At 52.4% G+C, this 24,214-nt stretch overlaps 10 protein-coding genes across 10 annotated transcripts; 4 read left to right on the top strand and 6 right to left on the bottom strand.

Moving 5' to 3' along the window:
* Nucleotides 1-27: 27 nt before the first annotated feature.
* On the bottom strand, nt 28-500 carry PV08_06425 (uncharacterized protein; the record flags this gene model as incomplete). Its single annotated transcript, XM_016380763.1, has 2 exons — nt 28-148; nt 199-500. The coding sequence occupies 2 exons, from the start codon at nt 498-500 to the stop codon at nt 28-30; spliced, it is 423 nt and encodes a 140-aa protein (XP_016236590.1).
* Nucleotides 501-954: 454 nt separating this feature from the next.
* Nucleotides 955-2,548, bottom strand: PV08_06424 (uncharacterized protein; the record flags this gene model as incomplete). The annotated part of the gene is made up of 2 exons (XM_016380762.1): nt 955-2,000; nt 2,050-2,548. The coding sequence occupies 2 exons, from the start codon at nt 2,546-2,548 to the stop codon at nt 955-957; spliced, it is 1,545 nt and encodes a 514-aa protein (XP_016236589.1).
* Nucleotides 2,549-3,075: 527 nt separating this feature from the next.
* Nucleotides 3,076-4,392, bottom strand: PV08_06423 (uncharacterized protein; the record flags this gene model as incomplete). Its single annotated transcript, XM_016380761.1, has 1 exon — nt 3,076-4,392. One exon carries the CDS (start codon nt 4,390-4,392, stop codon nt 3,076-3,078), a length of 1,317 nt encoding a protein of 438 aa, XP_016236588.1.
* A 665-nt stretch (nt 4,393-5,057) lies between these two features.
* Nucleotides 5,058-5,969, top strand: PV08_06422 (uncharacterized protein; the record flags this gene model as incomplete). Its single annotated transcript, XM_016380760.1, has 1 exon — nt 5,058-5,969. One exon carries the CDS (start codon nt 5,058-5,060, stop codon nt 5,967-5,969), a length of 912 nt encoding a protein of 303 aa, XP_016236587.1.
* Nucleotides 5,970-8,083: 2,114 nt separating this feature from the next.
* PV08_06421 (uncharacterized protein) lies at nt 8,084-10,071 on the top strand (the record flags this gene model as incomplete). The annotated part of the gene is made up of 2 exons (XM_016380759.1): nt 8,084-9,285; nt 9,345-10,071. 2 exons carry the CDS (start codon nt 8,084-8,086, stop codon nt 10,069-10,071), a joined length of 1,929 nt encoding a protein of 642 aa, XP_016236586.1.
* A 595-nt stretch (nt 10,072-10,666) lies between these two features.
* PV08_06420 (uncharacterized protein) lies at nt 10,667-11,373 on the top strand (the record flags this gene model as incomplete). The annotated part of the gene is made up of 2 exons (XM_016380758.1): nt 10,667-10,786; nt 10,846-11,373. The coding sequence occupies 2 exons, from the start codon at nt 10,667-10,669 to the stop codon at nt 11,371-11,373; spliced, it is 648 nt and encodes a 215-aa protein (XP_016236585.1).
* Nucleotides 11,374-11,935: 562 nt separating this feature from the next.
* On the bottom strand, nt 11,936-15,352 carry PV08_06419 (uncharacterized protein; the record flags this gene model as incomplete). The annotated part of the gene is made up of 1 exon (XM_016380757.1): nt 11,936-15,352. One exon carries the CDS (start codon nt 15,350-15,352, stop codon nt 11,936-11,938), a length of 3,417 nt encoding a protein of 1,138 aa, XP_016236584.1.
* A 335-nt stretch (nt 15,353-15,687) lies between these two features.
* PV08_06418 (uncharacterized protein) lies at nt 15,688-20,004 on the bottom strand (the record flags this gene model as incomplete). Its single annotated transcript, XM_016380756.1, has 1 exon — nt 15,688-20,004. The coding sequence occupies one exon, from the start codon at nt 20,002-20,004 to the stop codon at nt 15,688-15,690; it is 4,317 nt and encodes a 1,438-aa protein (XP_016236583.1).
* Nucleotides 20,005-21,292: 1,288 nt separating this feature from the next.
* PV08_06417 (uncharacterized protein) lies at nt 21,293-22,375 on the top strand (the record flags this gene model as incomplete). Its single annotated transcript, XM_016380755.1, has 2 exons — nt 21,293-22,291; nt 22,340-22,375. The coding sequence occupies 2 exons, from the start codon at nt 21,293-21,295 to the stop codon at nt 22,373-22,375; spliced, it is 1,035 nt and encodes a 344-aa protein (XP_016236582.1).
* Nucleotides 22,376-22,985: 610 nt separating this feature from the next.
* On the bottom strand, nt 22,986-23,562 carry PV08_06416 (uncharacterized protein; the record flags this gene model as incomplete). The annotated part of the gene is made up of 5 exons (XM_016380754.1): nt 22,986-23,140; nt 23,189-23,281; nt 23,341-23,370; nt 23,431-23,457; nt 23,508-23,562. The coding sequence occupies 5 exons, from the start codon at nt 23,560-23,562 to the stop codon at nt 22,986-22,988; spliced, it is 360 nt and encodes a 119-aa protein (XP_016236581.1).
* Between the last annotated feature and the right edge of the window lie 652 nt (nt 23,563-24,214).

Below are 24,214 nucleotides of genomic sequence, written 5' to 3'. Positions count from 1 at the left end.
GCCGTCCAGGTTGCTCAAAGAGTACGTCTATTTCTTTCTCAACTTCTCTGGCCTGGACCAAATCGCTCTAACTTCAAATTTCGGTTGGAATCCAGTAGCATGTTTGCTGGACGGATGTCTCCATGAGTCCGTTTTGCCCATTTGAGTCCTGCAGCAGCAAGGTACAGTTATCTCATCCGTCAATAAATAACTCAGAACTTTGAATTGTGCGACACAAGAAGGATCCGTGTACCTCTGCCGCGCTGATTTGCCTCTCCCGTCGTCCCTTTAGCCATGGATGTCCTTCTCCACGTTGGGAAGATCTCTGGCGCAATGGGCAGCGGCTGCTTGCAAATGGAGTTGGACGGAAAGCCGTCGTCGTGTGTGCTAATCTTCTCAGTCTCATTGGAACCAGACTGCTGGCCGGTATTGTCAATATGGCGGTGTTTATGGTGTTCAGACGTGGCGAGTGCCGTGTGAGTCCCCTTTCCGCCAGGCTCTTCAACCAAGGTGATAGACATGACGGTCGTTTGCTGAAGTCACAATTGTATCACTCCGGATTCCCGAAGGAGCCCCTCCGTTGGTTGTTGGAAGGAGCCATGCCTTAAAAGCTATCAGGAATGATACCCTTGCAAGCGACCTACTGCCTCACAGCTACGCCGCGTGTACCCGCCAAGGTCACCGATGCTGCTGAAAGAGCTCTTTTCTGTTTTCTGTCAAAGAAAACTGCCTTGGAAAACAGCGTTGAAATTGCTCAAGTTGGTTCGAATGAATGGTCGGCAACTGACGAAGCTAAACCCAAACCCAGTCTTGCAGTCAACCTCTTCACCAGGGGTATTGACAGCACCAAGAAAAATAGGGGATCAGGTCAATCCATTCTTTCGTTGAGTCAGGCGACTGGGTCAATGACCATCATTCACCGAACGGCTGGCAAGGTGCCTTGTCGTAAGCATTTTTGTGTCGCAGCAACAAAAGCTACGTTGTCGCTTGTTCCCAGCAAGCTCGCCAAAATGGGGCAAAGCTCTCCCACCAGAAGAATTTCTTCATAGCAGACTCAACGTCTTCCCACGACTGTATCCATTTTTCGTCTTGCTTTATCTGGAGCAGTATGCGACGCGCCTCCTCTTTCTCCACCGGAAAGGTCTGGGCCCCTGCAACCACCATTGCCCAAACCATGAGTTCCCGGTAGAGCGCCTTGGTTCGCGAGATTTTTGTTCCGATGGTGGCCAGTCTCTGCAGGAAAGGTGTCCCTGGGAATAGATTCGTGGCGAGGACCGTTCTAAGCGAGAACGACAGTGCCCCGAGGCACGCCAGGCGCTCGACTGACCGCTTGGACGACCGATACAAAAGCCATGCTCGCTGAATGACCTTGAGATGTCGCTGAGAGGCGGCCATTTCATGCTCCAGGTACTCGGCGGGGGGAATGTCGGCCAAGAGTCCAAGGACCTCCCTGCTAATGGAGCCCTCAGAGGCCAACTCCCAAAAGCCCACCGGTAGGTTGGCAGTCGATGCATCAAGCGGTATACCCGGCACCGGGTAGGTCAAGTCCACCGGGTCAGGGTCTTCCAGCGTCATTTTCGTAGTCCAGGCCATTTCAGACGCCTCCAGAATCACAATCGACTGGTCAATGTAGACGTCTTCGAGGGACGTGGGGACGATGGATCCTCTGATTTGTATCAATCGATGTAGGCCGATGTAGTGGGTGAGAAAGTCATCTTGATGGCCAAACCGAGCTGCACTCTCAAGGAGATAGAATACCCCCAGTAAGGTTTCATTTCTGGTGGCGCTGACAGGATCGAGGAGCTTGTCTTGCAGCTTCGACAAGGCTCTGGAGCGATGCCATAACGTGGCCGCAGAAGGCCGGGCACCAGGCCGCGTCAAAGCGTCATAGATGCCGTGCGCAGAAGCGGAAATGGCATTGAAGAGACCATCATCCCTGCATATCATCTGAACTATGAAGCCGACGTGCTTCTTTATCTGAACACCCCATGTGGAGTGCAATGGAAAGACATAATTAATCTCTGAATCTCGTCAGTCTGAGGCCAACGTCTAGCAGCTGACAGCGCTCACGGAAATCAAATCCAAACCGTGCCGATGACTCGAGGCGTTGGGGACAGTCAAATTGAACGTAGTTCAACAATGCTCTCGGAAGCCCAGGTGTGGCCGGCTGTCCTTGAGCCGGATGACACTTGACCAGACGATTGTGGCTGGACTTTGCAGCATCATCATGTATCAACGAAGGTCGAGTCATCGGTTTGCCTCCACCTTCGTGTCGGCAAGCAGAAGCATTTTCCTCTTGCTTCTCTGGGCTGGGACGTCCAGAGTCGTTGGACCCGTTGCCGGTTGCGGCGTTCTTTGCCGGTGACAGAAAGTATCCCGAATCGAAGCGTCCAAAAGTGCTGGGTGCCAGTGCACGACCGCGTGTGGAACGCGCATGTAGGTTGCTACGAGTGGGTTTGGATCGATTACGATGGTGTCGGCCAATGTGGCTGGCGACCAGATGACGATTCTCCCGTGATTTGGAGGCCGACCTCGGATCGTGGAGGACAAAGACAACGTCTGCGGGCATTATTGTTGCAGCAGTAATTATCTTGACCCCTGGCAGGCCTATTCCCGCAGCATGTTGTGAGTGCTTCTGTATTGAGGGCTTTACAGTACACGATGGTCTGCGGGAGGTGTGAATGATGATAATGCTTTGAGCCACAGGGCAGTCCAGGGTAGGAATATCCAGCAGACCAGCTGAGGGCGCGGAGCTCCACCCATCGATAGCGGCTTCAGGCGACGGATGCCCATGGCCAAGAGGCGAAAAGCAACGTCGCTAAGGCCGTCCCTATGAGATCCACAACGCGGCTTATCAAATCGCCACTTTTGGTGGAGCCTTGGTGTACCAGCACTTCCTGTTCAATACTGTACCCCTTCTAGGACTGTTCCCGATACTTTCCCACTAATGAAATCCTATTGTACTATGGACGAAGATCATCACAGCCAATACGACAGAGTATGACCGTCGACGAAGTTGACGACGTCGTAAAAGCTACGAAAACGAGCGTGCTTAGGTGTGTACAGGAATGATATGCGCTGTCAGCGTACAACAGCTCAGACGTCTAGATCCACGTACCCGTACAGCGACATGGTGAGCTTATCCTCTTCATTCTTCCGACTCCATTCCGCCAGTGCTTGCATGAACGTCGGTACGTTTTCTGGCTTGCTCATGTCCATGGGCTCTTGTCCTTTGGCGACCTGGCGCATTTGGCTACCGGCGATCACGTTCGTCAGGAAGAAATCGTCTTGGTCCACAAGAGGCTGGATCACTCCGGTGACACGGCCTTCGAGTATGTTTCTGGCGAGGTCGAATTCCTGACACAAGGCTCGCGCCAAACCGACCCCGTCAACGGTTTCCAGGGCCTTCGTCATGCCACCGACAGTTTTGAAACCGCCTGTGATGTAGGTCTTGGTCTTGGTCAGGGTTGGAACGATCATGTCTGCAAATTCCATGAAGAAAGCTTCTCGCTTTTTGGTAGACTCTCGCTGGTGATGGAACGCCATTGATTGGTACGTCCCCCCGCTCAACTCGACAAAGTCAAACTCGGCATTTTCGAGCATGGCACAGAGCTCGCGAGCTTCCTCGACGGTGAAACCACCGGATTGGAACTCGACACTGTTGACCTTGATCCCTAGAATGAACCCGGAGCCAGAACCTAAACGGGAGCGAATTGCGGCGGCAATCTCCAGGATTATTCGTGCCCGGTTGCGCAAGGAGCCACCGTATTCATCCGTCCGGCGATTCGTGGTCAGGGACAGGAACTGGCCCAAGAGGTATCCATGTGCCGCGTGCAGTTCGATGCCATCGAAGCCAGCTTTGGCCAGGTAGATGGCCGAATGTGTAAACTCTTCCACGATGGTTTTGATCTCCTGAGGGGACGCTGAGTGTGGCTTTGCGAATTGCATCCCAAGAACCTTTCCCTCGAGCTGTATGTCACTCGCAGAGACCGGGTGTTTTTGAATACGCTCGTCTACTTCTCGACCGGGATGGCACACCTGCCCGGTAATAAGGCTTCCGTGTTTCTTGGCCAGGGTCGCAAGTTTTCGGAATCCGTCGAATCTATCGCCCTCGAAGGGAGCACCAGGCGGGATGATCAGGTTCCCTGCGGCCTCGAGCTGGTCATATTCAAGCATGATGTTGCCCGTGAGGATGTGGCCCAAACCACCGGCGCCCCAGCGTTCATAGACTCGATGAATCTCTGCCCCCGGGATTCCTCGCGCCTCAAAGTTCTCAGGATCCCAAGAGCTGAGCCGTTCGGTCATCGAAGCTTTCATGAAACGGTTCGGCGCCACTTTTCCACTGAACTCAAAATGTAGAGGTTGAGCTAGAAGTGAAGGGTCTGATGTCTCAGAAGCAACGCGTCGAGACATCTTGAATTAAGGGCAGGATGTACGTTAGGACTCTAGTGACTATACGCAAGTAATTTTCCAGATATCTTCTCACCAGGATATATACCTGTGGAAGGCATTTCGAACACCATAAAGCACACCATTCTTCTGTGCAAGTTGGATTAGGAAATCCACAAACACCAAAAGCGACCGAGTTCCTAATGGAGCTCGCACAGAACGGTTGGTCGCTAGTAATGTACCATTCCGGCTAGGTCACTGAATGAAACCCGGTACAGGCCGTTGTAGGTGAATATTGGCGATCCCAGACGAAGAGCCTTTTCCGGGGAGTCATGCACTGACTAAGCCAGGATCACTCGTCGATGCCAGCCCACCCTATGTCCCTGGAGCTATGACAAATATAGGGGTTACGGAAGAATACGCTTTTCCCTCTAGGACCATTACTTTCCGCCAAATATGAAAGATCCGGGCCTAAGACAGAGAGGGCTTTGTCATTCACACGGACGAAATCTCGAATGCTTATGAACCTTCACAGCCTAGAACAACATGTCGAGTCGTCTTGGGGAGATATATGGAGCCTACTATTGTCGCTGTTGGAGTCTACAGTCTATACGTCTTCGTGAAGTCGGCAGTACATTCCGCCTGGACTTCAACTCCCTTATTGAGAAAACCAAGAAATCAATCTAGTCATGGTTCACGTCGTTCTCGCTGGTGCTACGGGAAATCTGGGCCCGGCGGTCCTATCCCAGCTACTTCAGACACCTTTCTCGCTGACGGTCCTTGCCCGGTTGGGCAGTCGCTCAAAGGTCGCATTGCCGTCGAGTTCGAACGCCACGATCAAGGAAGTCAACTACGACGACCCAGAGAGTCTCGGGGCGGCGCTTCAGGGTGTGGACGTCGTCGTCTCAAACCTCGGTTTTCAAAACCTGTTCGAAAATCAGAAAAAGCTCATTGACGCGTCTATCCGCGCCGGAGTGACGCGATTCATTCCTTCTGAGTTTGGAAATGATACGGCGAACCCTGGGGTTAGGAAACTCCCCGTCTTTGCAGACAAGGTCAAGACTCAAGAGTATCTGGTCGAAAAGGCGGCTCAATATCCCGACTTCAGCTATTCATTTCTCTATACCAACAGCTTCTTCGACTGGCAGCTCCAGATTGGCTTCATGGTCAACCTCAAGGAACACACGGCGACTCTGTACGATGGGGGCGACGTGACCTTCTCGGCGACACGACTTGCCACCATCGGCAAAGCCGTCATTGGGGTGATCAATAACCTCGAGGCGACGAAAAACCGCGACATCTATGTACACGACACCGCGATCACACAAAACAAACTCATCGAGATCGCGCGAAAGCGAGATGGCAGGGATTGGACGACGACGACGGTCTCGACTGCCGACGTGGAGCAGAACGCGTACAAGTCCTTGGAGAAGGGTACGCCATCGGACCTGCTGAGTGCGTCCCTGGGGTTCATTGCTCGCGCATGCTGGGGATCCGGATACGGTGGGAATTTCACGCCGAAGCTGAACAACGATATCTTGGGCATTCCTGTCATGACCCAGTCGGAAATTGAAGAAATGGTTGCAGGTATCATGGGTTGAACATGGGCGGTCTCGAACAAGGTGTCATCTGGCTTGAACAACGCGGCCCATCTCATGGGGATGACAAATTATCTCTGGCATCCTCTAGGAACAAGCCTGCGCTATTAGAGTGGGGAAAACAACGCCACATCCTCGCGAACTTGACAACTAGTCAAACTCTTGCCCGCATAGTCACAAAGTTTTTCTACCGTTGCATGACGAGATCTTCAATTTCGTATCGACAATGTAGTGCTGTCCATTTAGAGATGGCCGATGTCTCACACCCCTGAAATTCGCCAACAAAAGTCCACAGCTGATTACTACTGACCCATGGCGAACTTTACTAAGCGAGAAAGTTCCAAGTCGCAAGAGAACCCGCTAGCCTTCGTGACAAGAGGGGTCCCACGTCGATAGCTTATTGCGTTTCGAGGTAACGGTCAGGCTTGCGGCGGGCCACGGGCGGGAGACGGTGCGTTGTTGGCCTTGATACGTAGAAAGTGCTGCTGCATCTGACCAGCTCGCCTCTATTGGCCTGTGCCTGAACATGTGCCCGGATTGGATTGAACATCGCCATGCATCGAATCCTAACGGTTTCCCAAGGGTCTTCCCAAAATTCGCTAGGGCTTATTAATATTGAACCCTTGCTTGTCGACCGGGGCCGAGGCTGATCAGTCCAGCACTAAAATTCTATCACTGTAGTATAGTAGACAGCTACTTCTATTACGCCATGGTACCGATGAGCCCTCGATAGCCATCCATGGCTATTCCCGACTCTCAATTTTCCTCAATGCTACCTAGTGGTCAATTGTGCGGGATAGAATAAGATGAGGGATCAGTTGTGAGGTAGATGATTTACAGGGGAGTACCAGTCTTCTCTCCCAGTCAACTACAAGGGTGACGGACTCCATACTGGGTAAAAGGACCTTGACTTTGACCCCATTACCGCATCTGGCAGCAGGTCACATACCGAACTGGGACGTATTTAAACGAACGTCAGCCCTGTAGGCGGCGGTACAAATTCCACGGCGCAAGCATAGGTTCCACCCATGCTCCGACTTGTGGTCCGTGGTGCTCTACTAGTATTCTCGAGATGTAGGCCTTGCAGCTCATCGCGACTCTTATTTGGTGATCGCCGGATCGTCTCATGCCGAAGCGCCAGTGACTTTGACATTCCAGGAGCTCTGGCGGGGGGCTTGTCGCTTTGCCTGAAATGGAAATCGTTTCTGGCGAATAGAAATCCGCCATGCACGCTGTGGGAGGGGCACGCCAAAGTTTGTTTTGACTTATCAGCCGCGATATACAATATGTACTTGACGAGGCAACTAAAGTGCGCTCGAAATGTAATCTCCTAGGCTAGGACTAGTTCCTCGACACTTGCACGAGCCTTGACAAATCTTGAGATGCGTCGCTAAGTTTATGGTAGATCTGAAAAAGCCTGCCGCGCAGACAACAATCACGACATTGCCATGTGTTGCGCGTCCACAATCTCACGAGTCTGAAGTCACGTAGGTGATAGTTCTACATACATCTCCTTCAATTCTTGCGCCAATCAATGCATGCCGGTGTGTGTCTGTTCATGGTCTGTTTTCAATCCCTCCAGATTTTCCAGATTTTCCTTTGGGAGTAATGGGGTGCCGAGGCCCTCGTCTCATAACCCCATATCTTCTGTTTAGATCCCTAAGAGTCCATCCAACGTGCATGGGCTAGGCAGAAGTTAGGCAACCTCCTCGACGGGGCTCCATGGAGCCCAGTTATTGCGTGAGCCGAATGTTAGCGCAGGGAAAATGCGTGCGAAGCTCGCAACCGCATAGCAAGAGGAACCCGCCAAGAGACCGACTAACTGCGTCGTCGTCTTACGCTCGGGGGCATGACTAAGTGTCAAAGCTGCAAGAGGGCGGTTGAGGGCGGTTGAGGGCGCATAGATATTGGCCAGGTGCCGGACTACCCACGGTCATCTAAGCCTGCTCCTGTCGGATCGATGCGGCTTTTCGTCTTAGGATACTCTTTGACGACTTGTTCTTGAACGGGATCTGCTTTGTGATAATCCCCCTTTTTTCTTCGTATGTCTTTTGACCCTGGCCGTAGGATGAGGCTGTCCACCTTTTCGAACACGGAACAGATTGGTATCTTCGACAATGTCGAATTCTTCGGATCCACTCCCGCTCGTCTTCATCAACACTCAATCGACATCGACCCAAGACCTCGCCCAAGCCCGATCCACGATTCGGAAGTATGCTGGGAAGCACATATGGAACAACCGGCGACAGCGCAGTGACAAAAGTTCAAACCGTCCTGCATTATCAGTCCGAACTCGTCAGGGGTCTGAACGATCAGCTTCCAGCACTTCTGACACCAGCCTGGACGCCCGATCCGATACCAGTCCTTCAACCACAACAGAATCGACCCCTCCCAACGAGGCTCCCCATGAAGACGCCAAAAGCTGGAGGCTCGCCATCAATCAGAACGAGACGGGAGGACAGATAGACCTGTGGGAGAATGATTGGCAACAATTTGAGAATGATCTTGTCCTCCCTCACGAGGAGTATGACCGGTCTCATTCCTTCGGTCCTCAGGCATCTGGTGCGTGTGCCATACAGGTGTACCAAGGTGAGGCGAGTGAGCCACGTCTCATGACCGCCCGAGAGACGCAATTTCATGAACAAAGACAGGAAGAGACTCTATCACAAGGCCAATATGAGCATCGGACGCTGACGTCTGCTTCAAGCTCACGTCAGTCACAGGCCTTTTCGGCTGTGAGGTCCATGTCGCCTCCGGGCGACATTCGCAACTTCCGTAAAACCCCCCGGATGAAAGTTGCACCAGCATCCACTGATATGACAGTAGAAATCTCTCAAGTCCTTCCCGTGGCTCTGTCGCCCGGGCTCCACGGTCATCAGGCCACCTTCACCCAGCAGTGGACGCAAGCAGCTATGAGTGATCCGCTTCTTTTCAACTCCATGATGTACTCTTCCTCATTGGCTAACTATCGTCGCCTCCGTCAGACGGACGTTGGAGCCGCAAGGAGATATCTAGAGGCTCTTTGGTATCACGAAGCAGAAGCGCTTGCATGGCTCAGGCAGACAATGGTAGATACAGCCAAGGCCTTCAACGATACAACCTTGTTGTCCATCATCTGCATTGCATTCTCGGGCACGGAAGCATCACCTCTGACCAGAACCCCACCTTTCAAACCTCCTCTGAGGGACCTCCAATATCTCAATACGCTCGGGTCGTCCAGCTGCAGAGATGTCCATATGCAGGGTGTCGTTGAACTCGTCAAATTGAGGGGTGGCATCGGTCAGATTGCCGTGCCAGGACTGCGAGAAATGGTTTCCCTGTGAGTTGAATATGCAGGACTCGACTTGGCGTATAGTTGACCTGTCATTGTGAAAACAGAATTGATGTCCTCGTCGCAAGTCGGAAGCTGTCAGCTCCCGTGTTCCCATTCGTCTCGATTCTGGGGGGAGATCTGTCCCCGGTCTGGCGACCGGTTGTTTGCGACGCAGCCACCGAATCATCGCCGTTCTTCGGCGTATTTTGTGCCGCTCGACTGAACTCTGAGATCATGGAGGTTTTTCATGAAATGCATGATTACGAAAGTATGGCCAGGGGCTTCATGACGAAGGTTCCGGATGGGTATTCTGCAGAGGCCGTAGCGGACAAGCGGAATCTGGTGCAATATAGACTCCTTTCATTGCCCCCAGCTGAGAAAATGGCCAGTGTCTTTCGAAAGAATCACCCAAACTATGAGCCTTGCCGGGTTGCGATGTTGGTGTATAGTCTGGGTGTGATTTACCCCCTGGCACCCGGGATGGCACCATTTGAGAGGTTGGCGCAAGACCTACGTTCATCGTTGATCGTGGTCGGACTCGGGGCCACCAACTGGACATCGTGCAACTGGCTTCTGTTATGGATTCTGACCGTGGGCGGAATTGCCTCGGCTCATCTGGAATTGAGAGCTTGGTTTGTCGCGGGATTGGGACGAGTCGCTGCTCGCAAGGGTCTATCAACATGGGCAGAGGTGAAAGAACAACTGGTGCGCATTCTGTGGCTGGACGAAGCTTGTGATGATGCTGGGTTGGAGCTGTGGAAGGAGTGTGAGAAAATCCGAGACCAAGACTGAGGATTGGCACCGTCGTAGAAAACGAAAAGCAGCTGCCGCAGAAAGGAGCATGTAACAGCATGGGTTGAGGCAGATTCTCGAGGGAGCGTGATCGAGGTGGTGGTCACCGAGCAATTTGGATACATTATAGCAACGTTCGTGACTCTGTGCTGTAAAGGATCAAAGAAAATAAGTCCCCCTTCTAGACATCAAGATCCACCAGACCCATCTGACTAGTCCGAACAGGGGCAGTACTCTTCTTGCGTTGATCGTTGCGCAGCTGATACTAGGCCTGAATCGGTCAGTACCATCGGTCGATAGGCTTGTGGTCAGCTCGGGTGTAGTAATGGCTCGATCGAGTTAATCAACAAGCTGTCCTTCGTCGCTCTTAGTCGAAAGCCAAGGACACTGCCTGAATCCAGAAATTGGTTCCCTGTGGGACGGAAATGGCACTGGAACCCTCTTGGAAGCTCTTTGGGGTAGGAGGGACGAGGGTATAAAGTCGTGCGATCTCGATCCAGGGTCTAGCAGGTCTGTCGGCCAGGTCTCCGCTCCATCCACCAACACGAACTCACCAAAAGCCTTTCCTCCTCTGAGACTCGAATACAAATCCGTCATGGCCATCATCGCCGCTGATCTCGATCTGTACACTCAGCAAGTGGGCCAACAGGTCATTGACGATACCGGATTTGACATGCCATGCTTGGACCAGTTATATGACCCATATCAATCAATCGTATGTCTTTTGATCTTGCCGTACGGCGGTCCAAAGCTGAAAGCTAACGTTAAATCGAGGTTGGGGACGGCTTCCTCGATCTTCTCAACCAAGTTCCCAGCGTAGACGAGTCGAATAGCAGCAACTCAGTATCGAGCTATTCGCCTCCTGACTCTGGGCCAGAGAGCCATCTCAGCTGGATCAGCTCCAACCCATCATCAAATCTTGACCATTCCGTGAGCGCAAAGGTGCGTATGGATCGGCGTGTAGAGACAGTGGTCGTTCAAGTGGCGCGGCTGACTCACTTTTCAAAGAAAGAAAGACGCCGGCGCCAGAATCGAGTTTCACAGGCCGCCTTCAGACAGCGAAAGGACCAGGAGCTAGCGTCGCTGAAAAATCAAGTCCGCGAGCTCCTCGCCGAGCGCGAGGCTGTTGGGGAGATTCGAGCCCGGATAGGGTCAATGATCGACAACCTGGTACAAGTCATGGATAGCTTGGACCGTGAAAGGACCGCGACATCGCCGTCTCCAACCAACTCAACTTCGCTGCGACAGGGGGTACAGCCCCGGCGCAGAAGTGGCCACAAGAATGGATCCGGACGTGACTAGCCATTCAACGGGTTGGGCGGCTTCGTCTGCTCGAGATGAGCCAAAACATGAAATGGCGGGTACCTGTATGTATGCATTGAACATGGAGTTAACCAGGTAGCTAAAGGCTAGCATTTCCAAACGTATTGTAGGAGACGCTGCGGATCAAGCGTGGGACTGCATTCTGCCTCACATGATATCGTCGTCCTTGTTCGTCCGCGAAAGATTTCCTTCCGGCATAGACATATAACATTGGTTCTCCATAATCCATCGTGGGATTTACTGTGTAGCGCCACGTGAACAGTCTGGATAGTTTTGGTAAAGAGAGTCATGTCATGAGAACCAATAACTGTAGACAGAACAGGCAAAACGCTTGCTCGAACGCCCAAAGTATAACAACAACTCCCAACCCGGCCGCAAAAAGCCCTGAGATAAATACAAGCTGGCGGGACGTATGTATTGTTGTGGTGCGCCTCCATTCACCGTGATGTAGCATGGTGTCGGGGACAACTGGACCCAAAGGAAAGGCGTCGTATGATATGGCGACGTAGAATCTTACAACCCATCACCATCCCACATCACCTCAATCATCCCATCTACCATCTCCAACAACAACAGGGACCCATTCCTGTCCTGGATACGCAGTTGCACTCATAAGGACCTCTTCGTCACTTTCGTACCCTTCAGCGTGACTTCCAGGTAACTCTGCAATGACTCCACCAGATCGGTCTTTCGCAGTCTTGTTCTTGTTCTTGTCCCTGTCCTTGTCACTCTCCATCAAACTAACTCCTCGCTCAAGCCCGTCTCCCTTTGCCGGCGGAGACGCAGCTGAGGATAACCTGACATTCGACCCGGACTCGACACTGATTGGTGTGTCGCTTCTCGCAGCACCACCTTCCACTCGCTCTCTCATAGTTGAAGAAACACCGGGTTTGCTGCTTCGTTGTTGTCCCGAACTATCCTCACCTTCATCCAACCCAGGTACCGTAATATTGAAAGGCCTCTCCTGCTCACTTTCATCTCTGGGAACACCACCGACAGGACTGATGCGTTTACTACTAAACGTACCCAACTTGTCCACCAGCCCCCGGCCAGCACTGCCCCTGTGGTCGACACTAACTCCTCCATTTTGCGCACGCCTCTCTGCATCCAGATCCTCGCTGGACGGCCGTCGGCCCAATCTCGGTGATCGTGATCGTTTATGGAGATTCATAGCATGTGCTCTGCTGTCTTCTCGAGGCTGGGAGGCAGACGGAGAAATAGAAGCAGAAACACCACCGAAGGCTGGACTGACTGTCCTGGCTACTCCGGCAGCTGGTGGGCTTATTGCACCACCTCTACTCATGACACTAGCACCCGCACCCTCACTCGTGGGACCTGCCGCGTATTCTGGTCTTACCCCCCGCGAGAAATTTGGATCTCGCTGAGGAAATGTCTGAATGGGTGCCGTCGTGACGGGGTTACCACTACCACCATAGCGAAAACCACTTTGGTTTGGAGTACCGCTCGTATCGATCCGCAAGGGCGAAGGTCGTTCACGTTCACGCTCGTGGAGGCCTTGATGTGCTGATGTACCAGGTAAACCAAAGTCATAACCCGTAAACTGTTGCTGTGACTGCGGTGGTAGCGAGACCATATTCCTCTCATACATACCGGGAAATGGTTGCTGCTGATGCTGATATGCTCCTGGTCCCGGATAAGTTGTTGTCATGCCCATGTTCGATGCTGATGCCGAAGGGTATTGAAGTTGCCCAGCAGCGTCCTCAGCATAGGAGTATCCTTGCATACCCGCACTCGAATATTGTGAATAGGATTGCGGCGACATGAATGTCTGAGCACGAATCTGCTGCTCAAGGTTTTGTGTCGACGTTCGTTTCGCTGAAGTTGAATCGATAGGTGCAGAGTTTGCTCTTGTGGAATCTTTGGCCCCGCCGGTCTTGAAGATTCGTCCACCTAACCCCGAAAAGCGTTTCTTCTTTCCAGTTTCGGATACTGGGTTCAGTTCTTTGGGCTCGGGCGTCGTCAATGCGTCTCGCGAAAGTCTCCTGCCGGCGGTAGGGTGCGATGGAACTTGCGTGAGGTGACTGGATTGGTCATGTTCACCGTATTGACTGCTCCGCTTGGACGAGATACTGTCGTGACGACTATTGCGCCGGAAGAGACTAGCTCGTTTCTCCTTTTTCTGGCCGTAGGCATCTCTCTCGTCGGTACGCGACTCAGAGCGGCTTATTTTCTGAAGCTTGTTTCGCCCCTTGACTCCGAAGATGCTCCCAAACATGCCTGTCTTGCCGCTCGACGGTTGAGGAGGAAGATCCTCTTTCGGAGCAGGTACCGAGGGTGGCGGCATGGACTGGCGCTGATTTTGCGCATACGTGCTTTCTTGAATAGGCAGCTGAGATGGAGGTTGCGGTGCTGGATGGTATTGCGGTTGATGTCCGTGCTCGGACTCGGGTTCCATATCATACGACTGCTCGCGCATAGGAGCTGATTCGTATCCATAGCTACGTTGGTGCTGGTGTGGTGCGTATTGATCGGGCAAACGGCGAGGATCGTCAGTGCCTCCAACAACAGACAATCTGCTCGGCTGCAACTGCTGCTGTCCTTGTTCAGCCCCTAATGAATTTTGTCCGGGATAAGAAGAAACCCTCGCACCGGGCATGGGTTGGCCGCTGGCTTCCACTTGTACTGGACTTCGTCCAATTCTTGGTGCCGTTACAGGCTTTGGGGATCTGTATTCCTGGATGTATGGTCCTGCAATACGGAACTCTCCATTGCCACCTTGCTCGACCTCGGTGCTGACTGGTCGTCCATGTCCATGCTGGTACATCTCCCTCTGTTGCCGCAACCTTTCCATTTCCTCCTGGGGTCGTCTTGCGCTTGGCAGGGGGCTTTCAGAGGAGTACATATGTACTCTATTCATCGGTTGCTCGGGTTGAACCTCTTGAACCCTAAGTGCAGGATGGTTCCGCACGTTAGGATCGACTCCGAACGGTCGTGAATAGGATCTTGACTGTCTCTGTCCCGAAACGGCATCCGCTTGATTAACAACCTCGTCAACACTGACTTGGGACATCTCTTTGTTGAGAGACGAGTTGCTGAATGTTTGGCTGACTGGGCTCATGGGTAGTGAAGAATGCCATGGCGGCGAGTGGTGACCATCGATGTCTTCGATGCCTGAGAACGAGAATGGACGATGATGCCCGGGTAAATTAGATGCAATATTGCGTTCTCCTTCACTCCCCTGTTCTCCCGTCATTTCCGGCTTCTCTTCTCCTGCCTGTGCACGTCGGATGGCTTCAGAATCAACATCTATATCCAAAGGTACGTAAGGCTCGTCGATTCCTGGCGGAGGCGTGTCGTTTCGAGGTGACTCGGCCTCACCTGCCGGAGAAGATCTCCACTGTACATCGTCAAAGTCATTGAGTGCTGATGGTTGCAATTGAGATCCAGGCTGTCCTTTCATTGGTTCGACATCGAAGACCTCTTCTGCATCGGCAGGGGAAATGCTCGGTCGTGAATGAGCTTGGGACACAACTGATCCCGAACCCCGACTTGCACTAGAAATTGCAGAAACGACGGATCTCCGTCTGTCTTGTGGAACAAGTAGACCTCCATCTCCAGACTGTTGAGAACTATTTGCTTGATCACTAATTGGGCGTGGCGGCGCAAGCCTAGCGACGGTTGACTCATCTTCTACAGAGGAAGAACGACTTTGGTCAACGAGCTGATCTGCGATGCTTCGATGAAGGTGAGGAGCTTCCACAGGAGAATGTTCAGCCGTTGGTCGCGTCACCTGGCTGATTGAACGGCTTGGGCCACTCCCGTTCTGATGCCCGTTCTCTCCCTGATCACTGTCCATGGCAGAAATCGCGGGACTCGATGGAGTTGCCGGAACTGCTTGATCAATCGAAGCATTCGCCAGTATCGGGCCTGAGAACCAATCCGACGGGGACGCTGGCGAAGAAATGGTTAGTGGTAGTTGCGGCGGATCATCGAGCATTGTTGAATTCCTCTGCACGGGGATACGGCTCTCTTCGGTCGGTTTGGGCTCGTCTAGGGAAAGCGACGAAACGGGACCCGCGGGTTTTTGCCGTTCTGACGAAGGTGTAGGACCCTAGAAGAGAAAGGCGTCAACAGACAGTTCAAAAAGAAGAGCCGAAAGAAGTCTCTTTGTCATTACTATATGGAATCGAAAATGCGAGCAGCATTGCTGAATGGAGCCGGCTTCTGGGTCCCTCTTCGTAAAATTCCTTGCATTTCCACCGTGAATGAAGCAGAAACTATCAAGTGATAGAAGAGGAAAAAACGAGAATAGAACGGAAAGAAATAGATCGACTAAGGTACCTTTTCTCCATGGCTGACATGGCGCATCTTCTCTTTCCCTTTTGCAAACAAGCCCTTGGCGGCAATTCCTGCTTTCCCACCAAACTTTCCCGCTTTTATCATCAACCTCTTGCCGTCCTCTTGCATGTGTCTGGCTCCAGCAGAGTCTGTCAAGATTCTTCTGGGGAATGGTTTGTAGGACATCGCTTCACTAGCGTCCTGGAATTCCCGCCCACTCATCGCGAAAATTTCTGCATGCTCCGGATTTTGCATTGATAGCAGCCAGTTCTCTAGTTGACCATCAGAAGTAGCATACGCGGTCCTGGTTTCACCGTAGGCCTTGATGCGTGCTTGAGGGGACTCAAGGCTCATGATATCACGGAGGGACACTGTTGTTGACCCCGGTGCTTTAGCTGAGAGTTGGGTCTGAGATGGTCGAGTGTTGAACGTCTCGCTAGGACGAGAGCCGATGGGTGGTGAGTGCATCGTGGCCTGAAGCGTGCTTGGCTCCATTGGCAGAGGAGATTGTACTTTGCTGTCTGAGTCTTGCAGAGTAACAGTGTGGGAACCAGGACCAGCCTCCTCGGTTGATCCGCGCCGAGAAGCTTCTGCGGCACCAGAGGGCGGTGGTAATTCGGTTTTGATAGTAGCTGGTGAAGTGGTCGAAAGCGTCGCAGCCGATTGCTTGGGGGTTACCGCTGTAGGAGTTTCTTCGCTACCTGTCTCCCACGAAAACCGCTGCTTGAGAAAAGGTCTAGGCTCAGAAGAGGCTTCTTGGACTGCATGCTGAGGTAGAGTCCGGTCCAACATATCAGGCTGCAAAGCCTGGGAGCCCGCTTCGCCGATGGTATCTTTCTGCATGCTATGCCCGACCTCGTTTGGCTGTTGTGGAGGTGCAGATTGCGAATGAGGAATTGCTTGGGAGTCTGGCCTAGGCTGGCTTTCGGGCTCTGCGTGGGGCACTGACACCGATGTGGCAATAGGATCTGCTTGCTGTGAAGGTGAGCCACTCCAAAGTGATTGCGATGCATCAAAGCCTGAGGGTCTGGTTCGATCTAGTTGTGCCGATTTTGACACGTGCAATTGCTCTGGCGTTTCTTCCGAAGGCATTCTCGAGTCTTGCTGGAAACGTTGATCCAGCCCCGGTTCTGATGGGAGTTCCGGACTGGGAGAATGGCGTTTCATAGCTTGGGTTGAGACCGGCGACAGTAAAGGTGATGGTCTGCCTGAGGAGGGCTCTCCGATTGGCGCAGGCGCAATTGCACCTGCCAATGATGATCCAATATTCGCTAGAGTAGACAGGTTTTGAGAACCATAAGCTGCGCTTGTGGATGGATCTGCGGCTGATTTCAACGGCGTTGAGTCTGAACTTGTCGATCTCATGGCACTGGCACCGTTGTCTTGAGCTGTCACTTCTCCATAATATGCTGAACTCTTAGGGGTCAAGCTCTTTGCGATTTCCTCTTCCAACCGTTCGTTGTCAGCTGTTGTGGGCGATTCTTGATGCAACACCAGACCAGGCACTCTTGGTCTAGGGTTTGAGGAGTCAGAAAGGTTCCGACTCGTACGCAGAGGTGCTGGCACGTAGCTGTCTTCGGGCTCCACGACTTCAGCATCGCTGGAGTTCTCCTCTTTCGAAGGCTCAGGGGAAGATGAAGGCTTATCTGGAGATATTCTAGGAGCTTTGGGGGTCTCATGCTCTGGAGATTGGTCAATAGCTGGTTCCAAAGAGCCATCAACGATCTTCGATTCAGCTTTGCTATCGGTGCTTGAGGCGTCCCATTCATTCTCGCTCGACTCTTCTGAAGGAGCTTTCGAGTCTTCTGTGCGTTCACTGAGCCTACGACCAGCAAGAGAATGAGCTAAAGCAGTGCCAGCAGAAGCGGCTGCAGCGAATGCTTTGCCCTTGATTCCACCGTCTTCGTCAGAACGATTAGCGGGAGCTTTAGCGGTAGGTATGCTATCAGTGCTGTCCATTCGTGATGGTACGAACGGTGGATCGGTATGAGAGGGAGCATCTCCAGACGAGGGCCCATCTATGCGGGGGGCCGACTGATCAGCTCCAGCGGTTGAGGTAAACGACTGCCAGCCTCCAGGAATCGGAGGTCGGAAGCTCTCGTTTCGAGATTGAACGGAGGGTCGTGTCTGTTCAGTCACAGGTGATGTTACCTGAGAGCCAGTATTGCTTGGGGTCGATCTTCCTGACTGAGTTTCTAGTCTCTCGGCCAAATCTCTCACAGTACCCTTGGCAGGTGTTTCTGAGCGTTGCAGCGGCGAAGGTGCGTACGGAGTGGCCGGCCCGCTGTCAGGAAAGCCAGCTTGCTGGTTGAACTGTTTCTTATGAGCCTGCCATTCCTGCCATTCATCTGACGTTGTGCGCTCAGGGATCGGAGAATCAGTGTCCCTGATAGCTTCTTGAGTCGCAGGCGGTTGTGGGAGGGGTTTCTCGGGTGGCGAACTCGCCCGTTTCGCATCGTCTGGAACAACGTCTTTTTCGCGTACACTTTCGACGAACCCTTGCTGTGGCTGAATGGGGGTAGAGCGCTCGATACTCAACGGTCTTCTCGCCGGGCTGTTGTCTCGGCTCGGGGGAGTAATATCCCTGCGATAACCTGTACGCACAGGCCCAGGAGAAGCTAGATCGATATCAGGTGAGCCAGGTTCATATGCTTTGACAGTTACATCCGATGTCTGTCGTGAATGGCCATGTGCCCCTCCACCGACTAATGGAGGAACTACGTGAGGGTTGGCAATGGGTAAGTTCTGACGTGTAATGATCGGACTAATATCCGTAGTTGCATCGCTGTTTGACCGGTCGATAGTGTCCGAAGCCGACGTTGGGGAAAGTTCGGGTTGACTCTCACTCTGTTCGAATGCTTGTTGGACCATGGATCTGTAGCCAAGTGAGGGTTGATGCTGCAAAGAATGCGGCTCAACGGTCTGCGAAGCATTTGAGTTCGGTGACTGCAGGCCTGTCGTAGGCTCAGTTCTACCAGAAGCAACTCCATGGCTATCGGCACTCTGTGGACTAAGGTCTATGCCAAAATCAGAAATTCGATTTATGGGAGGAAGATCGAAAGTTGGGCGAGAATGGTCTTGAGGTATGTGCTCGAATGCGCGCTCGCCTACGGAGACGTTGCGCGAGATTGTTGACGCCGAAATCGGGTCTGGTCGGTCCGTGTAGTTTGAGACCGATGAGGCGTCAGTTGGTCGTCTCGTAACACCGACAGCTGGAGTCTCTTTAGGCTGTGCGGAAGTAATCGGTGAATCAGTCGCAGGAGATTGAGGTTTGTCGGCTTGACTCATCAGATTGTCGAAGCCGTACTCACTCTTCCTTTCCGGGACTGTGTCAAGAGTGTTCGGTTTCAGGCGACGCTTATTGTCTATTTCCTCGACTGGTGTCTGGGCAGCGCCGGTCGTGCGGGCTTGAAAGTCGAGACGTGGAGGTGGCGCATCAACAAACTCGCCTCTTACTGGGCCGGTAGTGGCATCAATACTCGGACGGTGGGAAGAGTCCTGCGATTTGCGTGCTTTCTCCTTCTCTTCTTCCATGCGCTTGTAAATGTCTGAGGGTCGAACAAAGACTGGTATAGGTCTACTGTCATCAGGCTCTACCGCATCTGAAGTCGGGGCATTGACTGGTTGATTGGGCCGCAAGTGATCAAGCGAAGGAGGAGCTTGCTGTGTTAAGCTCTGCTTCCGAGGTGGAAATTGTCTACTTGATGTCGTTGACCCTCGACTGCCTGGTCTCATGGGACTGTCGTGTCTTTGATATGGGTCGATAGGCGGAGGTCGATTGCTCGAACCAGACCTTTGTGAAGGTGGATAAGTGCCCGGCGCAGAAAAGGGAGCCTCTTCATACGGCTGAAAGTTACGCCCTCTTGAGCCTGGTCGAAACCCCGGGGGCATCGGACCTTGTCCATGTGTATCAACTCGCAGAGGCGGAGGTCCATTATAGTTTGGGAATGGAGTATCCTCATAATCATGCTGGGGCTCAGGAAAAGGCGACCTTTGCGTGGTAGGGTATGCTGACTCAAACGCACCCGAGGAGAACGTCCGTCTCTCGTCGTCGCGATCAAATGACAGTCGTCCACCGCCGCGCGAAGGAGAGGGATTGGTCACGCTTCGATTTGAAGGGTGTATGTTTGGCTGTTGTCCCCAGGCAGGATGCCTTGGATTGCCTGCAGAAACGGGGACAGGTTCCTCATATTCATCTTCGTCCCCCCAATCGTCGCCATCATAGCTTATTTTATTTGCATTCTTCCACTTCTTTGTTACTGTTCTACCAACGTTGGTTTTGATCGAGGAGTACTGGCCTGGAGCGGCCATGGTGAAATTGCCGGAGAGTCAATTTGAAGGAGGCAATCTGGACTCAGCGCATGATTTGGCGCATCTCGTAGGACCATGCGCTTAGTGACTGAAGATTCACAGAGTCGCCCTCTTGAGCCAATTGGCCAGTGAGACAATGCAGCTAGGATTTATGACCTGGGACCGCGACGGACGCGCAAGCGGGAATAAGCAGACAGCGGACAGCGTGGTCTGCGCAGGGGTGGTTTCGGAGTGATATGCGTCGCGCAATGGAATGGGAGCCAACTGCAAGGAAAGAGGCCCCAACCGTGGATCGTTATGATAGCAATAACACGTTAAAAAAGTAGGATTTGAAGAATGAGAGAATGAAGCTAGCAAAGAAGCTGGTGCTGTGCACTCAGACGAGGAGGATGAGTTCGAACTAGCCACCACTATTCAAGATTCCTGCCTGACGACGCATTGCAGATCGATGCGCGTCATTTGCTGCGCCACATCTGCAGAGCACAAAGGGCATTGCAAAGTTGGATAGCTCGCTGATGATTCAGGTAGGGATGTAAGAATACTGCTGAGGGGGATGCCACCTGAGGAAACGTCTTAGGATATATCCATACTAGCACATCCTACCCAGGTCTTCCAGGACACCATCGCGCATCTGCTTCAATGGCAACACCCAGACCTCGCCAGCCTTGCGAGGCCCCGGGTCTGTATGAGGTGCCGGAAAGTGGCCCATAACCACAAGGTCAGCCTAGGAGCCCCGAGCCATTGGGCGCTTTAGGCGGGAACAAGGCCTAAAGCAACTAGTGGATTTAGGGCTCACTAGGCCACTAGGGCTCCCCGGGACTGGTGCTAGTGGGTGAGTGGGTTAGTGAGGTTGGTCCGTGTGGCTGGTGCAGCGCAGTGTGGCGGCGCAATCGGCCACCTCTCAAATCTCCACGTTCTCGTTTCCGCCCTGGCGCTTGTCACTCGACGCTTTCGGCTGCTTGAAACACCCTGTACAATTAATTTGTATCCGTACTTTATTAAAACTTTCCGGCCGCAGCCACCACCGCACCAGGGTTTCCTCCGTCACTGCACTACACTCTTCGCGATTCTGTACATATCCTTCCCTGTTTCTCTGCCGGCTTTGATTAGCGACCGGCCGTGTAATACTATCAACTTCATAGACCAAACAATCTCGATCCCAGCCGCTACGGAGTTCCAACATCACCTTTCGTGATATGCCCTCGCTCTTCGACTAGTTCCAGAAGTCCCGACATCGTTCCGTATTCCGCCTCCCTGCGCAGGCGCAGAGACATTTATCTGCATCACAATGGTGTCCACCTCGATACAAGACCGAACCAATGAGTTCCGCACTATCCTAGCCCAAGCGCAGAAGCGACAGTCCGCCACGAAGGGGGGGCCTCAAAGACAGTCGCTACTGAGCGAAGGCCAGAAAAGAGAAGCAAACGGGACACCCAATGGTCCTCCAAGGAGCACTCGGTCCGAGTTCGCTCGCAACGCCGCCCAAATTGGTCGTGGCATTACAGCCACTATGGGAAAGCTAGAAAGACTCGCCCAGCTTGCGAAGAGAAAGGCAATTTTCGATGATCGGCCTGTGGAAATTTCCGAGTTGACATACGTTATCAAGCAAGACCTTGCCAACCTGAACTCTCAAATTTCTGCGCTGCAGCAACTGACGCAGTCACAACACCCCACCGCCTCACTCCCACGATCCGCAGACCAAGAAGGGCAACATAACAAGAACGTTGTACTCCTGCTCCAGAACAAAGTGACCGACGTTGCTGCGAATTTCAAGGATGTGTTGGAAGTCCGCACGAAGAATATCCAGGCGTCAAGATCCAGGACGGAGAATTTTGTCTCGTCAGTCTCGGCGCGTTCACAATCACACTTGGACGAAACCCGGTCAGAATCGCCGTTATATCAGAATGGAAGTCATCAGAGAACGCCGCAAACCTCGACACAGGATCTTTTGAGTCTGGAGCCTTCCAACACATCGACACTGATGCGGAACGGACCCCAGTCCGATCATCAGCTTTTACTTATGGAAGAAGCACAACCGGCAAACATGTACATTCAAGAACGGGGCCAAGCCATCGAAGCCATCGAACGCACAATCAACGAGTTGGGAGGGATATTCGGGCAACTTGCAAGTATGGTTTCGGAACAGGGTGAGATGCTTCAACGAATAGATGCAAACACCGAGGACGTAGTGGATAATGTCCAGGGTGCCCAACGAGAACTTTTGAAGTATTGGAACCGGGTCCAGGGGAACAGATGGCTTGTAGCGAAAATGTTTGGTGTGCTGATGGTGAGTGGACATATTGTCAGTGAGCTGTTATGGTGCTAACACTGTCAGATATTCTTCTTATTATGGGTTTTAATATCTGGCTGAGCTCTCGCCGCAAGCTGACGGAACACAAAAACCTCACCGGTTGGAACTGCGTGGCTCGTCCTGTGTGCACAGCTATGTACATCTGCGCCTCAGATAACCCTTCCAAGAGATCTATCACGCAAAAAAGATTAGTATTCTTTTTCTATATAACAGCACGCGATGTCCATGCAGGGTCCCGTGTCCATGCAGGGTCCCGCGCAACCCGACCGCCATACCAATGACTATGAACCCGGTACCAACGCTTATGAGGCTTGTTGTCAACATATGGATGCCGCCATACCATGACGCCAGGTTTGACGCGCACAATTTTGTCAAGCACAGCCCAACAGCAGGTTGCGATTGTACATTGCAAGGCTTGGGACGAGTTGGAGTTCTAGCAACAATTTCTCAAGCGTAACGAGAATCTACTTAGTATTTCCCTAGCGGACAAAGGAGTTTTACCAGATTTACTGGGAGCGTGTGGCATTCCGCCCTTTCGTAAAGTCCATCCATTGAAGCTTTATTCGATAGCATGGCATCTAATCAACATTATTATTTCATGGGTATCGCTTAGCTATGCCCAACTTTTCCAAATCCGAATGTCATTTATGTACATCATCGTGTGGAGCAGTCAGCGCTCAGGGCTTTGTCGCAAGCCATCATCGCTGAAAATGGGGTCGATCGCGCCGGGGGTGTACCAGAGGAGGATGTCTCGATCGTGCCCATACTGAAGCTGCCATTTGAGGAGAGTCGGTTCGGATGAGACTGCCAATGCCCATGAAGACACTACCACCTGATTAGCTGGGAATATAATAAAATGACTTGTGAGTGCACACCTGAATGTAGCTCCTGACCCTACAATGTATTTTCCCAATGTTCTCATCACGCCGGCATGACCTGCGCCGTATTGGAAGATTGTGACGGTGCCTGAATTGGACTGTTAGTCCAGGTCTTTGAACTCTCGCATGAGGCGCATGGCAACTTACCATAGATGAACCCCATTATTCCACCAACAGCTACATCATGTTAGTCTGCTTTATTTCCGGTTCATGAAATGGCGATGGTGGTAGACTTACTTCCTCCCATTAGGGCTCCCATTTTCACTGGAAATGGTCAGTCCACATTCTCAACAAGGCTGTGCTGGGTTGCCTACGCTTATCGAACCAAGTTGGGCCATGCCTCTGAGCTGAAGGTGGCATAGGAGGCATTTTGTCAGTGCCTTCTCAAGCTATGGCTCAATTTTCCTGGTGAGAGATGCACTTGCGTGCGTTACAGCAGTTGAAATCAATGCGATGTGAGGGCCTCAAGTCAAGCCGAAGAGTCTCTCGCCGAATGGCCGATGCGCGCTTAGAATTCCACCTCCTCGTGGTGCTTAGCGCCAGTAAAGAATCGCCGTCAGACAAGAATTTATTTCTGAGATTAAATGCATGAAATGGGCAGTGGCGTCTGTCAGACAGTGACTTTTTTATTCACGGCCGAGGCGCTAAGCCTGTTGCATCTCTCAAGTGTCCATCTGAACATGTCCTGGAGACACGAGCCCCATCTCACAGACAATTTCAAAAGGACAATACAGCCTGCCCGACCACGAGACAACCAGCAAATGTGACCAGATCTCACATTCTGTCCTCGCATGACCGATTTATCCTGATGCTCTCCGTCTCTTGATCCCCGGACCCCAACTGGCTCCTCCGTAACTGCTTCCGGTCAGACCCCCGACTCCTCTTTCACTGCGCAGAAGAAGTCGAATATCTTCAAAATCTTATCAAGAGCGATCTGTGGACATCTTTAATCAATTGAGCATCGCCGTCTGCCTCCTCTACTACATGCTCAGCCTGCCGCACAGGCACGAAATCGATTGAC

The sequence above is a fragment of the Exophiala spinifera genome, assembly GCF_000836115.1.
Source record: "Exophiala spinifera strain CBS 89968 unplaced genomic scaffold supercont1.4, whole genome shotgun sequence".
In the NCBI taxonomy this organism is placed as follows: Eukaryota; Fungi; Ascomycota; class Eurotiomycetes; order Chaetothyriales; family Herpotrichiellaceae; genus Exophiala; species Exophiala spinifera.
This window is presented reverse-complemented; position numbering and strand designations above follow the sequence as displayed.